Source organism: Xiphophorus maculatus, chromosome 5 (assembly GCF_002775205.1).
Source record: "Xiphophorus maculatus strain JP 163 A chromosome 5, X_maculatus-5.0-male, whole genome shotgun sequence".
NCBI classification, from domain to species: Eukaryota; Metazoa; Chordata; class Actinopteri; order Cyprinodontiformes; family Poeciliidae; genus Xiphophorus; species Xiphophorus maculatus.
In genome coordinates this window covers 23,489,163-23,501,994 of record NC_036447.1, presented here as the reverse complement: position 1 = coordinate 23,501,994, position 12,832 = coordinate 23,489,163, and the positions used below count along the sequence as shown (strand labels likewise).

The following is a 12,832-nucleotide window of genomic DNA, read 5'->3' as shown; positions in this document are numbered from 1 at the left end:
ACAAAAAACAAGCCCTTATGTTTTAGAACATGGAAGGTTGCTGAGCCAATGCTGTACAGGTTTGAGACAACAATAGTTATTTTAGATTTCCTAAAAGATACACATATATTAGTAAACCCCGGATGTCCGTTATTTGTTCTGTTTCTTCCTACCATTTCTTCTTTTTCCATTCTGAGGCTCAACTTACAACCTCGTTACGATCCAGCAGCACAAAGTGAAAACACTTGTAACTTTTCCCTCTTGTCTTAAGACTTTAATCAGGAAAGTATGCAAAAGAACATCTACTTGTAATCTGAGAATAGGTATATGAGGTCGACAAACACAGGCTCAGATTTGGGATGTGGAATCTAGTCAAGACACTAATAAATCCAGCATACAGAAAACCTTACATGAACAAATATTAACATGACATCCAGGCATTCACTGCAGCATCATAAAGCCTCTTACTGAACAACACACAACAGACCTCTTTGAGGACGAGTGTGACATTGAAGGCACTTATGTTTCCTCTGAGTAGAGCATTAGAGTGTGTGTGCATGTGGGCAGCTGTAAGCATGCGCGCGCACACACACGCCCACACACAGCAGCAGCATCCAGGGTTCAGTCCTCTGTTAATAATGCGAAGTGAATCAGCTGATGCCTAAGAGTGTCTTTGTATGGAAACAAACTGAAAGGAGTCCAGGCCTCCTCCTGATTCCTAAATTGCCAACGTCCCTCGACACACAAACTACACCCTGCCTTCTCTGAATGAGGCTCGGGCTCATGAATGCAGCATGACGGGTAGATTGTAGGTGTGGCGTTCATTCTCTGAATCCATTTTTTTCTTTTGTTTGATTATAGTATGGTGTTTTATTTCATTTATTTGGATGCGAATAAACAAAACGGTAACAAGAGAAGTAATATGTTGCCTGGAAGGAAGGAAAAAAAAATCATATTCCTTAATTTCCTTTGGTCTTAGATGCTGCACAGCCGGAAGAAATTATACTGTTACGGTAGGGGTTTTTTTGTACACTTGTTGTGATGCGTAACGGTGGCAACAAAGATTTGTTTTTACAACTGGGAGCAGCTGATTACAATCTCAAAAGCCTCAAATAATACCTGAACTACGACCTTAAAATGCCATAGGAGTTTAAAGTGAGGATTCGTGGATGCAGGACAGGACCAAGGAGCAGAAGAAGGAGGAGGAAATTCAAACCATCTCTTCTAGACCTGAAACTATCGTGATTAATCAATTATAGAAATAATCACCACCAAATTTAGTCATCGATTAATCAACTGGAGTCAAGTCAACTGGAGTATACAGACTCTAAAAACGACCATTTGCTGAAAGAACAACACAGTCAGCGCAGTAATTTAGACAAAACCGCACGAAGATATACACTTTTTGCATTTAAGAAGAAAAACCTTCTTTGTCTGTAAATATGTTCAGTAGTACGCTAAAGGACTGCTTTGTTGCCGCATTTTTTCCCCCTTATATATAAATATAGTTTAATTGTTTGCTTATTTGTATCTTTTAATGCATCTCTATTGCTATGTTAAATGAAAAACCTGAAAAATGTGCCAATATTTTTATCCAATTACTCAATTAATCGTCAGAATATTCTATAACATAATCGATTGCTAAAATAATCATCGGCTGCAGCCCTAATGTTTTCCATCCATCCATCCAACCCAACGGGCGAAGATTATATCCTCGACTCCAACGTCTCCCTGCCTGGCTTTCTAAACATACCGCCAGACAGAGATTTAGAGAGGAGCGGCAAAAGCAAATGAGGTGGATTAGTAGTGCTTGCAAACAACTGGGAGTGTCATCTAAGACACGTCGCTGTGGAATATCATATCTACTGCCTGGAAATTGATTTGTTCCCATGTCATGACAGTCATATAGCCACAGTATGTAGTTAGAAGCCTCTGCAGATTCGCTGCAAGACTGACTGCTACTGGAGATCCTTCCTTCCCTCAGCATCACCATCCACAACGACTCCTTGAAGATACTTGGATGATATGAGGTGCAAAGATATTTAATTTCCCTTCAGGATAAATAAAGTGTTTTGGATTTGAATTGAAGTGTACTTTTTCCACTTTTATTCACAATTCTGGACCAGGCACTCATCCGTACAGGTCAGGAAAGAGAAGCAGCCAAGAGGCTTGTTGTAACTCAGGAGCTGCAGAGATCCTGAAATTGTTGTCTTTCACAAATCGAGTCTGTATGGAAGCACATCAAGAAGAAAGCCATAGAAAAGTTTCTGAAGCGGCTCAGAGTTCTTGGGAAGAAAAATTCAGGTTGCGGCGAGGCCGCTGATAAGTCTCTGGATGTGCAAATCAGGTAGAGACACGCCTCAAAAGACTTTCAGCCAAAAGTGCTTAAATACTAAGGCAGGACACTAGGATTTTTGTTTGCAAAATTATTTCACAAACCACAAATTGTTTTTCTGAAATATAACGGTAATTCATCACTTTGTGTTGGTCTTCTATTGCAGAGAATCCCTCAAAACAAACATTGATATTTGAGGCTGTAATATTACAAAAATGTTGTTTTTTTTTAAAAAAAAGGTCAGAGTGAAATATTTTCCTTCTCTTTACAATAGAATAATAAGGCCTCTGTAGTTACCATTGTGCTCAAGTGACAGACTGCACACGTCACCATCTACGACAAGTAAAAGGAGCGGCAACATACTTTAGTCACTGATAAGCTGCTAATAGTTGTTTACTTGAAACTCTCTTAAGTACCTGAATTAAAGGTTTCCATTTGCATCAACTATATCTCAGAGGTCATGTTTGGAAACTCCCAACTCCAAGACATTCAGTCAAACTGATCAGAATCAAAACTAAGTTAAGCTTGCCAAATGTTTCCAAAAAAATTCCACTTTTAAAAAGAGACCAGATCAGCAGATGTGTGCATCTGTGAGTCCGCCAAACAGAAGATGAATGAATGCATGTGTCATTTTTTTTCATCATTTGAGTCAATAGTTGTCAGGAGCATTTGGGTTGCTTAGTAATCCTCATCCCCTTTTAGCTGGACAATTAAAACTTGTTTGTTTTATTTACAAATAAAAAATTGCTTGTTTTCAGCTGATTATTGCTCTTTTAGGAATAAAGAGCAGTGTTTTCACAGGACATAAACACATTATAGGAGCAATTACAGAATGTCAAGGAGAGTAGCTTCCATTCTGTTAAAACATTCATCAAAACAGGACGCTTATGTAAACTGAAAATTATGTTAGAAAAATAATTTGTACGACGGAGCATTAGGGTCAGACTAAGAGTTTGTTTTTTCAATATTGCGGGAATAAAATCATAGAACTGGTAAGATAAAGACATAATTTTGCTTGATAGTTATCAAGGTCTGATTTGACCAGGTCATCTAGTTCATCATTCTTTCTTCCAAATAGACAGAGTGATTTGTACAATTGTTTCAAAGCCCTGCTGCTGATAATAATTTGATGCTTATGTGTTAAAAAAATTAAACATGTCCAATTTGTAAAACTGACACCAAAAGTATAACTTTACAAGATGCTCAACTTTTCATATTTTAACTTCTTATTAGTTTTTGCGTTGGAGCTACTATAAAATTACTACTTCATTACGACTTTATTCTGGTAATACTATAAGTTTTTTCGCATATTATTTAGTCTTTATTGTCATACAACTTTTTCCTTGTGTTATTACAACTTATTCTCATAAAAGTATAACTTTTGTGTATTCTAGTAACATTATGAATTTATTCTCTTATCAATACAATTTTTTTTCTCATATTATAACAACTCTATTCCCATAAAATCATTTTGTTTTGTCGTACCACTTTATTCTTGCATTATTGTGACTTTATTCTGGTAGTATTGTGACTGTATTCTCGTAATAGTATGAGTTTATTCCCTTATGACGTTTTTCTCTTAATATTATTACTTTTCTTGTGATTCAGCTTTATTTGTTTTCTCATCCTGGCCCTAATACTCAACCGTAAGTATCCACTGCAAAAATCTAATTAAGTAACTTTAGTCACTCGGGTGTGACCAACCAGCCCTGACCCAAAAATCATCCAACACGGACAGCCACAGCATATCTTAGTGTGGCCTCTTATTTAAAGAAAACAATCAAAGTTAGATTACTTTCTCACAGAGATTTATAATCAGAAACCATTTTCCTGCATCCTGACTGACAATATCTGAATCTCCAGTGCATGACAACAAAAGCAGCAGAGATTATAAAGTGGCTCCAGGCCAGACGTAACAGCAGCAGGCGTCCTCCTGTGTTCTTGTAAGTGTACGTGCATGTGTGCGAGTGTGCACGCCCGTAGAGTGGGTCAGCGAGATAAAGCATCCCTGCTATAAACGGCAGGCGAGAGAGGACAGAGTCAGATAAGCCTGTGGCTTTAAGCCTCAACCCGCTACCGAGGAGGCAGCTGCAAACTGGAGAGCAAACGAAACGTGCAAGATGAATTTGAATTTTAATGTACATTTTAGAAAGAATATTAGAACTGCAGCTCACAATCGTTTGAGTAATCAGTTACTCGGACGCTTAATCAAGTCATCGAATACAAAAAATGACACATTCTGCTGATTTTTCATTTACCTCTTAAGCATAGTTTTTATAGAATTTTACAAGTATGTAAGAAATTCAGACAAGTAAATCACTCAATTCCTTTTTTTAAATGAGAAAATAAATATTTCATTGCTTAAATGCAACATCATAGCATGCCTTTAGTATGTGCTTGATTATTTGTGGCAAAGGATGCAACTAGAGCTAAGTAAATATAAAATAAATACTTAAATAAGCCCTTTCTGCATCACTTAACACCAATACAACTTAGGGTTATTTTATGTTTTCAATTAACGAATTAATAATTGCACAGCAAAGGGTGCTCAATATGACAATTTTACGATATTTGAACCAGGTGCAGTTTATACTATAATACTTGAGGAGTTTTAGGTAGAAAATATATACAGATATTTTTTTTTTATCTTAAATGCTAAATTTATACACCTTTGTATAATTACTGCTCTGATTGTGATGTTTTTCTCAGCAAATTGCCTTTTTTGAGTATGTGTACTCCAGCTAACGATTAATCGATTGCTAAATTAGTTGATGATTATTTCAATAATCGATTCATCGCAATTGTTTCCGCCCTAAAGTGTATGTTATCAACCATTCCAAGAGGACAACCTAACCCTACTACTGCTTCAGGGGAGGAAAAAACAATACTTTGAAGAATGAGATGTAGCTATATTATGACGGTCCATTACAGCTACAGGTCATCAGTGAAATAAACATATATTCTGTGCTATTTATATACAAAACAGCCCTGATGAGTCAGGTCATGGACAAAGGGCATTTTCACTGTCCTTCTGTTGACACGTGCAGGCTGTGAGTGATCTATCAAGTGTTAAAACAGAGTCCACACGAAGGTCAGGGAATGAGTTTTCAGAGTGCAGCATTGCATCCTAACAAGGTGAGCAAGTGTTACTCCCTCTATCTGTCAACAGTCATAAAATTAGAAAAAATCCCAATTCAATTTAATGGGAGGCACTGCTGCAGTTTGAAGTAGGGCTTCGACGATTAATGGAACTAATTGTGATTAATCAAATATTGAAATAATCATCAACTAATTTAGTAATTGATTAATTGTTACCTGGAGAGTACAGACTGTAAAAAAGGCCATTTGTTGAAAGAAAAACACAGTCAGAACAGTAATTAAGTCAGAACTGTGCAAGTCTTTCATTTACGATGCAAACATTTAACCTAGAAGTCCTCAAGCTTCACCTGGTTCAAATTGTGTAAAAGAAATCTCCTAATAAGCCCCCTTTTGCTATCCATTTATTATTGCAAAACATTATCAACAGATTAGTAGACAGTATTTTTTAGCGGCAGATACATCCTTTGCTACAAATGATCAAGCAAACACTAAAAGAAACTGCATTACAGGCAATAAAATGTTTATCAATAAAAAGGTAATTGAACTGTTTGCTTATTTGAATTTTTTGTGTATTTCTAAGATTGTGTAAAAAAGCTTAAGTGGTTAAATGAAAATCCTGCAGAATGTGCCACATTTTTATCAGATTAATCGATTAATCGTCAGAATTGATTACTAAAATAATTGTTATTTGCAGCCCTAGTGTGGCTGCAAAGACACACTATGGCTCAAGACAGGAATAATGTGAGCTCCATCACAATATGCAGCTCTAAATGGTATTAGGTAGAAAGCATGTTGATCTAGACTGACCTATGAAAATATCTTCACGGAGAATATTTTCTAGAGTATTCCTCGCTTTGAAGAAAGCCATTTTTGCTTGGTACTGATATTTTATTCCCACCAACAACTGATTTTGTCACTTCATCACAACCGCTCCATCTAAATACAACTTAAAGGGCAAATTGTGTTGAGGCATTCCTACATATTTCTGGGTTTGTTTTTTCATCCTGAGTGCCATAAACAGACTTCTGATCATGACTGTTGCCATGCAGAGCGAGGCAGCGTTCAGCGCTCGTGACGAGTAACGTGCAACTCCTGTTTGTGGCCCCATTCTCACGTCAATATTAAAAGGCTCAGAAGGCAATCGGAGGGGGAGCTTGTGTTTGATGTGGGACTGTTAATGGGCAGCGTTACATATGTATCTAAGCAGGAGGAGAGGATGTAATGCCTGCAGGAAGGGTGGTGGTGGAAGCGGGAGTTGACATGGAAGATCCATTTCTGCATCCAACTACAGGCTCATGTCTTGGAGTGGAGAAGAGGCTTATGTTGGAACTAGGCATGAGTTACGCTGACAGTTTAAGGTCCTTTTAATGAAGCATTGTTTTTTCTTTCTGCCTGGAACATCCTCAGCGCTGCCCCTCCCCTGCATGTTACTTCACACAGCATGTTAGCTAGCTGAAAGAAAGCAATTCACTCTTGCCAACAATAAAAATCTGGGAACTTTTTCCTAAAGCTAACACCATAAGTAGCAAGAGAGGACACTATGTCAGTGGTGAGTAGATGGTAATTAGCAGCTAACATTAGCATTAGCTTGACAGCAGGGCATAATTAAAATTAGAATGACAGTAAATGAATGTCACCATCGCTTACTTTAATTGTTATAAGCAATATGTGATATTATTTAGCAGTGATTGGAATAATCATTTGCTTTTATGATTCATTAGTTCATACATTTCTGTTTTATTTTTATTCATTTTTTGACAGGATGAATCAATCAGGTTTCATGTATCTGATACTGATTTAGGGCTTCCTTCGAGGTCTGACTCAGTTTTCAAGATGTATGAAAGAAATAAAAACAGTTTGGCAGGTTAGACGAAGTCAGTAGATTCTAATACAACTAAAAACAAATGAGTGAAGACTATTCCTGCCACTGTAAATGAACTTATGACTATGTGATTTTTATTGGCCATAAAGGAATAAAGAACTGTTGGTTTTGCTGATTTGTCACTATTCGACGTCACGATCAGGGGAAAACTGTCTGATTCCGATCATTGGCCGACTGACTGATGAGATTTTTATAACCATGCAGGGTCCACATGATTCAGTGTTAGAGCAGGCCCACCATACACAGAGATTACACAGTCCTATGTCCAAGTAAGGTAAAGTTATTTTATTTTATTTATATAACAAATTTTCAGCAACAAGGCAATTCAAAGTGCTTGTTTCAAATCAATTTTTTACATCTTCCCCTTTCTCTCTCTGCCCTCCTTCCTGTCTTTCTACTGTTGAATAAAGGCCACTAGCGCCACAGAAACCAAAGAAAAACTAACAAAAAAAATATTTTTTTTTCATTTCATATCAATCACAAACTTAAATTCATTCATTATTATTACAATCAATTATTATAGCTGTAACTGGTGCTATGTTGTTTTCCTTTAGCAGCAGTGAATATTAATGATGCTTTCCTGCTTTATTTTTAAACTGAATGTTATCATACTTTAAGGATTACGCCTATGTAATTAAGAACGTATGCGGTAGCTGTACAGAGAGGTTGGATCTAAGGTTACGTTTTCCTTGTTAGTCCTTCACAAGCAAATCTCGTGACCATAAGGAAACCAGCAGCGAGTTTGTCTATAAGGTGAAAGAGAAAGTAAGAACGTTAGGTAATCTACCAAAGATGTATGAGCACTAATATTAACACAAGAAAAAATAAACAAAAGTCCTTTTAAAATGATGCCTGAAGATTTAGACATTATTCAAAATAACGCTGCAATATTATTACTTCTGAACTCACTTTTATCAGGATCTCTAATCTGGATCAGGAAGTCAGTTTGACAATCAGCTGATGAAACGCTGCTTACGTCACACGTGTCTTCCTACGAGTACTCACAAATTACTCTATACTTATTACGCGCTACGCTACATTTCCCAGCAAAAAAAAAAAAAACATAAAATAAAAAACAAAGCCAGAAGCCGACAGAGAAATGATATTCTTACCTGTTGTGGTTGCTGCTGAACTTTTTATTTCGGAACTTCCTCTGCCTCTGGTAGTTTGTGCTCTGGTTTAAAGGGAAGGTCGAAGCATATCCATGTTCGCACTCTGAGGACGGGAAACCAACGGTTATAACTGACAGCCACGGCTCCACACACACACACACACACACAAACCTGCTCCCGAGACACTTTTTTACAGTCAGTTTAAAATATATTAACACATGTCACCTCTTTCTCTTCTTTCTATGTACTCCGCTGCCTCCAGTAACAGCTGGATATTTATTAGCTGGACATCGGTCATTCTTCCCTGAGGCTGTCTGCCGTTAACGTTGAACTTCGCAAACGGCAGGAACGCTCGGTCGCTTTTTAAAATGTGTTTATTTACCGAAGACAGTACTGCATCTAATGGAACTGGCTGGAAAAAAAGGACACCTTATTGACCTACACGGAGCTTTTCTTACGAGCTCTAATAATAAAAAAAAAAAGATGGTGCAAAAAGTCCAGTCTTTCCGAGCTAGCAAGCTACTACTAACAGCCAGCAGTTCTTAAATCTTGTTAGAAAATGTTAGCACCCGTGTATCAAAGGAATATTTTTTCTAGGAAACAGGATATCATTTTTTGTTTTTTACAAAAAAAAGATGTGAATAGAAAAGTGTCCCTAAATGAGCCAGAACCCAGCAAAGCGTCTGCTGCTCGTTTCTTCTCCTCTCCTGTTTGTTTACCTAGCCGCTCAGCTGGGAGGCGGGAACTAAGGAGGGGTTTGAGTGAGGTAGGCTGGTTTAAACGCGGTGTATTCTGGGACATTGAGTATTTTAGTGCATTTGCTTTACGCTATCATTTGAAGTTACAAGTCGGACTTTTTCCGAAGTAAAATGAGCAACTTGTATTTAGATATATTTTATCACATTTATAATAAAAAATATAGTAAATATTTGTTATCATAAATTGATAGTACAAATTGAGATAAGGGGGTAGGATTAAATAAGCATTCACTTCTTCCTACTCTTTTTTTTTTCAAACACAAAAGTAGTAAGCTAATTTGTTCTTGGTTTTGTATGCACATGTTACTACTTTGCTAGATTTTTAAGGGAAAAAAAAACTTGTTTGAAATAAATGAATAGAAAATGAATTTAGATGCTTTATCAGGTTCTGTTGCAAATCACAATTTCACTAAGATAAAACTTACGAACAAGATTAACAAGCACAGTATGGAGCACCAAAAGTGACAAATTCTGATAAATGAATGGATGTTGCATATGTATATAAAAATAACATTGGATTGCATTAAAATGAGAAAATAAATTAAGCTCTATATATTTTAGGGCATTTATCATAAATGCATTTAAGGTGTGAATTTATCAATGAAAAATGAAAAATATGGTAGTTATAATTGAAATCTCCTTGTGGGACCTAATTATTAGGTTTTTTATGATTCTCACAGTCATGTGCTACAGCGCATCATAAAACAATTTGCAGTGAGGAGGTGTGAGCATTGATGAGATTATTAAAGACAACACAATAAATCAGATGTTAGGATACCTATTCTTTGCCTAAGCTATAAGCTACATTTCAATTCTGACATTTATTGGTGTGTTTTTTATAATTCCACATGTTAAATTATAGATCATTTATTTTAAATATCACCACTTGTTATAAATTATATCACAAAACATGTCTTACACAACGTTATTTACTAGATTTTGGCTCTTTGACATGCTATACCTTTGGATATGAAAGTTTGCTTTCGGAAGGGTTAATTTTATCGAATTTATCTAAATAATAATTTACAACAAATATCAAATCAAAGAGAAAAACTGATCATGGTGTGTTGCTGCATTAGTAATAAACGATATCTAGAGAAACGCCTATATAATAGCGTTAGTCATGACTGAGCAATGAGGATTAAAAGAAAAAGTACTCTAAGTCCCAGACTTCACCGGGGCGGTGGGAGTGTTTTTCTCGGCTCAAGCCAGGCCCAGCAACACATGACATCACAGACGAGCACAAGCCTAATTGGCGGACGACTTTGACGGACGTGGAGGGCTTAACCCGCAGGTGACCAACCGCGGCAGAGATTCGAGCCATGTGGAAAGCACTGCAACACGCCCCCAAATAGCAGGAAGCAAACAATTGAGAGAAGAGCTGTCTCAAGCGAGGTGATGAAAATTCCCACGTTGCAAGTGGGGGTGGGGGGGGAGAAAAGTGCCTTCTCATGTGCGCAGCCCTGGAATTATTAATATTTCTGCGCTGAACGCAAAGCGACTCTTGTAGACTTGCGCTAAAATGCAAAGGCATGTCCAACAAATCATGCCCGATTATAAGGATATTATATTTTACAATTTGCACTGTTCATACTGTATTATTATTTAATCAAACGCCACCAGATTGCTGCCATAAAGGCCTGAGCCTTCGTGCACTTCGAGATTTGCCGTCTGCAGAAAGTCTCATAACTTATTTATAGTTGCATAAACGCTTGCGAGATTGGGGAATCTGACACGCCAAGCCCAGAATGACACGTTCTGTAAAACTCACTTGCATTCACTGCGTATTAAAAACAACAACAACTCTGTTTTTGCCATATATGGCCCCCTGTAGAGTCTGCGGGGGCACAATGACATCATCCTAAACTGAGCCCCGGAGGACGCCGCAATGTGATCAGATTTTATTAGAACATTCATATACACACCTAAACATCATCGGGGTCTATGTTGTACTTTAACTGTGCTGCAGGGGACATGACTGATCCCTGTTTTTCAGAGTTGCAGAGGCACACAGCGACGATGCCTGCTGCGGATAACACACACAGAAACAGTCTAAACACGAATCAAAGCACGCAATTCCCCCCACACCCCCCTCATTTACTAACGCAATGATTAAATCGCACGTATTGCCCGTGCAAACCTGCCCCAGGCTGTGCTTATTGCAGACAGTGGTGCACGAGTTGCATGAACTCAGCCCTTTGTTGTCTGAGACTGTTGACAATGAGGTGATTTTTTTTTTGTCCTCCTGAAATTCAGATGAAAAATGTAAAGGGATTTTTAAAAAATAAAAAAAATAAAAATGCAGCAGAGATCAACTCACTTCCGTCCTTGCGCTCGGCGCTCTCCACAATCCTTGCAGCATCCAGTAGCATCTGAACGTTTTTCAGGAAAGTGATCTGCTCCATGTGGGAGTCTTTGGAGTTGAAGACGTCATTGAAAGCGCAGCTGGACATGTCGAAATCTTGCTGATCCAAGAGGGATGCTTCCGAATCAAAGAAGAAGTCGTCACTCTTCAAACTTCGTCTTTGCCTCTCAGTTTTGGCCATTTTTCCTTTTCTTCTTCTCCTTCTTCTCTTCTTCCGTCCCTCTCTCTGGAGTTTTAGCGCTTTCTAACGACGTGCAGAGCGCTGAAAGCAGTGCGGTGCGGCAAGCAGGAAGCAGTCGGCGTTGCTCTTGTTAGATGGTTTCTCGTTTCTTTCTTTCTGTTTTTTTATGAATGCAGGGTGTTTAATGTGGCCAATGTCAGTGGATGCTGGCGCATGGGAAAGAGGAGGAGGGCGGCCCCTCGGTGTCTGAGGAGTCCGCATGGTCCCTGTGCTCGCCCTCTGGAATTGTCTGGGATTTTTTTAAAAGCAAATTTTCAGTACTGTACAATAATAATGTATGGAACAAGTCTGGTTTTCATTAGCGTCAGGTCAACAATTACAGTGACAGAAGTGAATTATTGATCTGCCTGCTATTTAGCTAATAGCAACGAGAAACTGCATTCATAATAACAAGCCAGTTTAGTAGCTTTTGTGGTTATTTGGTTGCATGGACGAAATTCAACACATTCTCCCAACCCCCTAAAGCTTTTCACATTTTGCTACATTGCAACCACCATAAAAAAAAGGAAGGACTCTGCAGTTTAAGGGAAAAGTGTGAATTTAAAAATGTTAAAATTCAGAACCACAAGAAAACCCTTTGTGAGTGAGTGGGTGGCGGCAAAGCTGTGGAATGACTTAAGCGTGGAAATCAATCGAGTAATGTCCAAACAGTTTAAAATGTCATGTGAGATCATCATTGCGTACCAATTTGAGAAATAATTAGTGCCATTACAGCTATCAATCTTATTATTACAACTTAATAAAGTTGTCGACTTTATACAACAACATTATGGTGCATCGCTATAGAAAGAGTTTGAACATGTTAAAAATTATACTTACAGACTATCGGCTCATTTCCTTGAGTCTTTGATGAGCAAAAGAAGTTGAAGCACACATTTAAAAGATTCCCGATTTACATTTATTTTTGTATGTACTATCAAAATGGCAGAACAGTAATTAAGAAGAAAAATATTTCTTTACATGTTTTAGGAAAGTCTTTTTACTCCACAAAATATTTGTACAGAAAATAAAAGTCCGATACTTTTTCAATTTCAGTGTGAAATTATCCACTGCAATAAAAG

The 12,832-nt window shown here is 37.6% G+C and overlaps 1 protein-coding gene across 2 annotated transcripts in view; it reads right to left on the bottom strand.

Moving 5' to 3' along the window:
- The window catches only part of mxi1 (MAX interactor 1, dimerization protein), a 40,120-nt gene extending 28,210 nt beyond the window's left edge, over positions 1-11,910 (bottom strand). The window contains exons 1-2 of one of the 2 annotated variants that reach the window (XM_005806508.3): positions 11,486-11,910; positions 8,408-8,510 (exon numbers count right to left, since the gene is read on the bottom strand). In XM_005806508.3, coding sequence (XP_005806565.2) covers positions 8,408-8,510; positions 11,486-11,711 — 329 coding nt within the window. In that variant the 5' untranslated portion in view covers positions 11,712-11,910. Of the gene's footprint in view, positions 1-8,407; positions 8,511-8,632; positions 9,119-11,485 lie in introns of those variants that run through there. The other variant, XM_014471556.2, reaches the window with a different exon arrangement.
- Between the last annotated feature and the right edge of the window lie 922 nt (positions 11,911-12,832).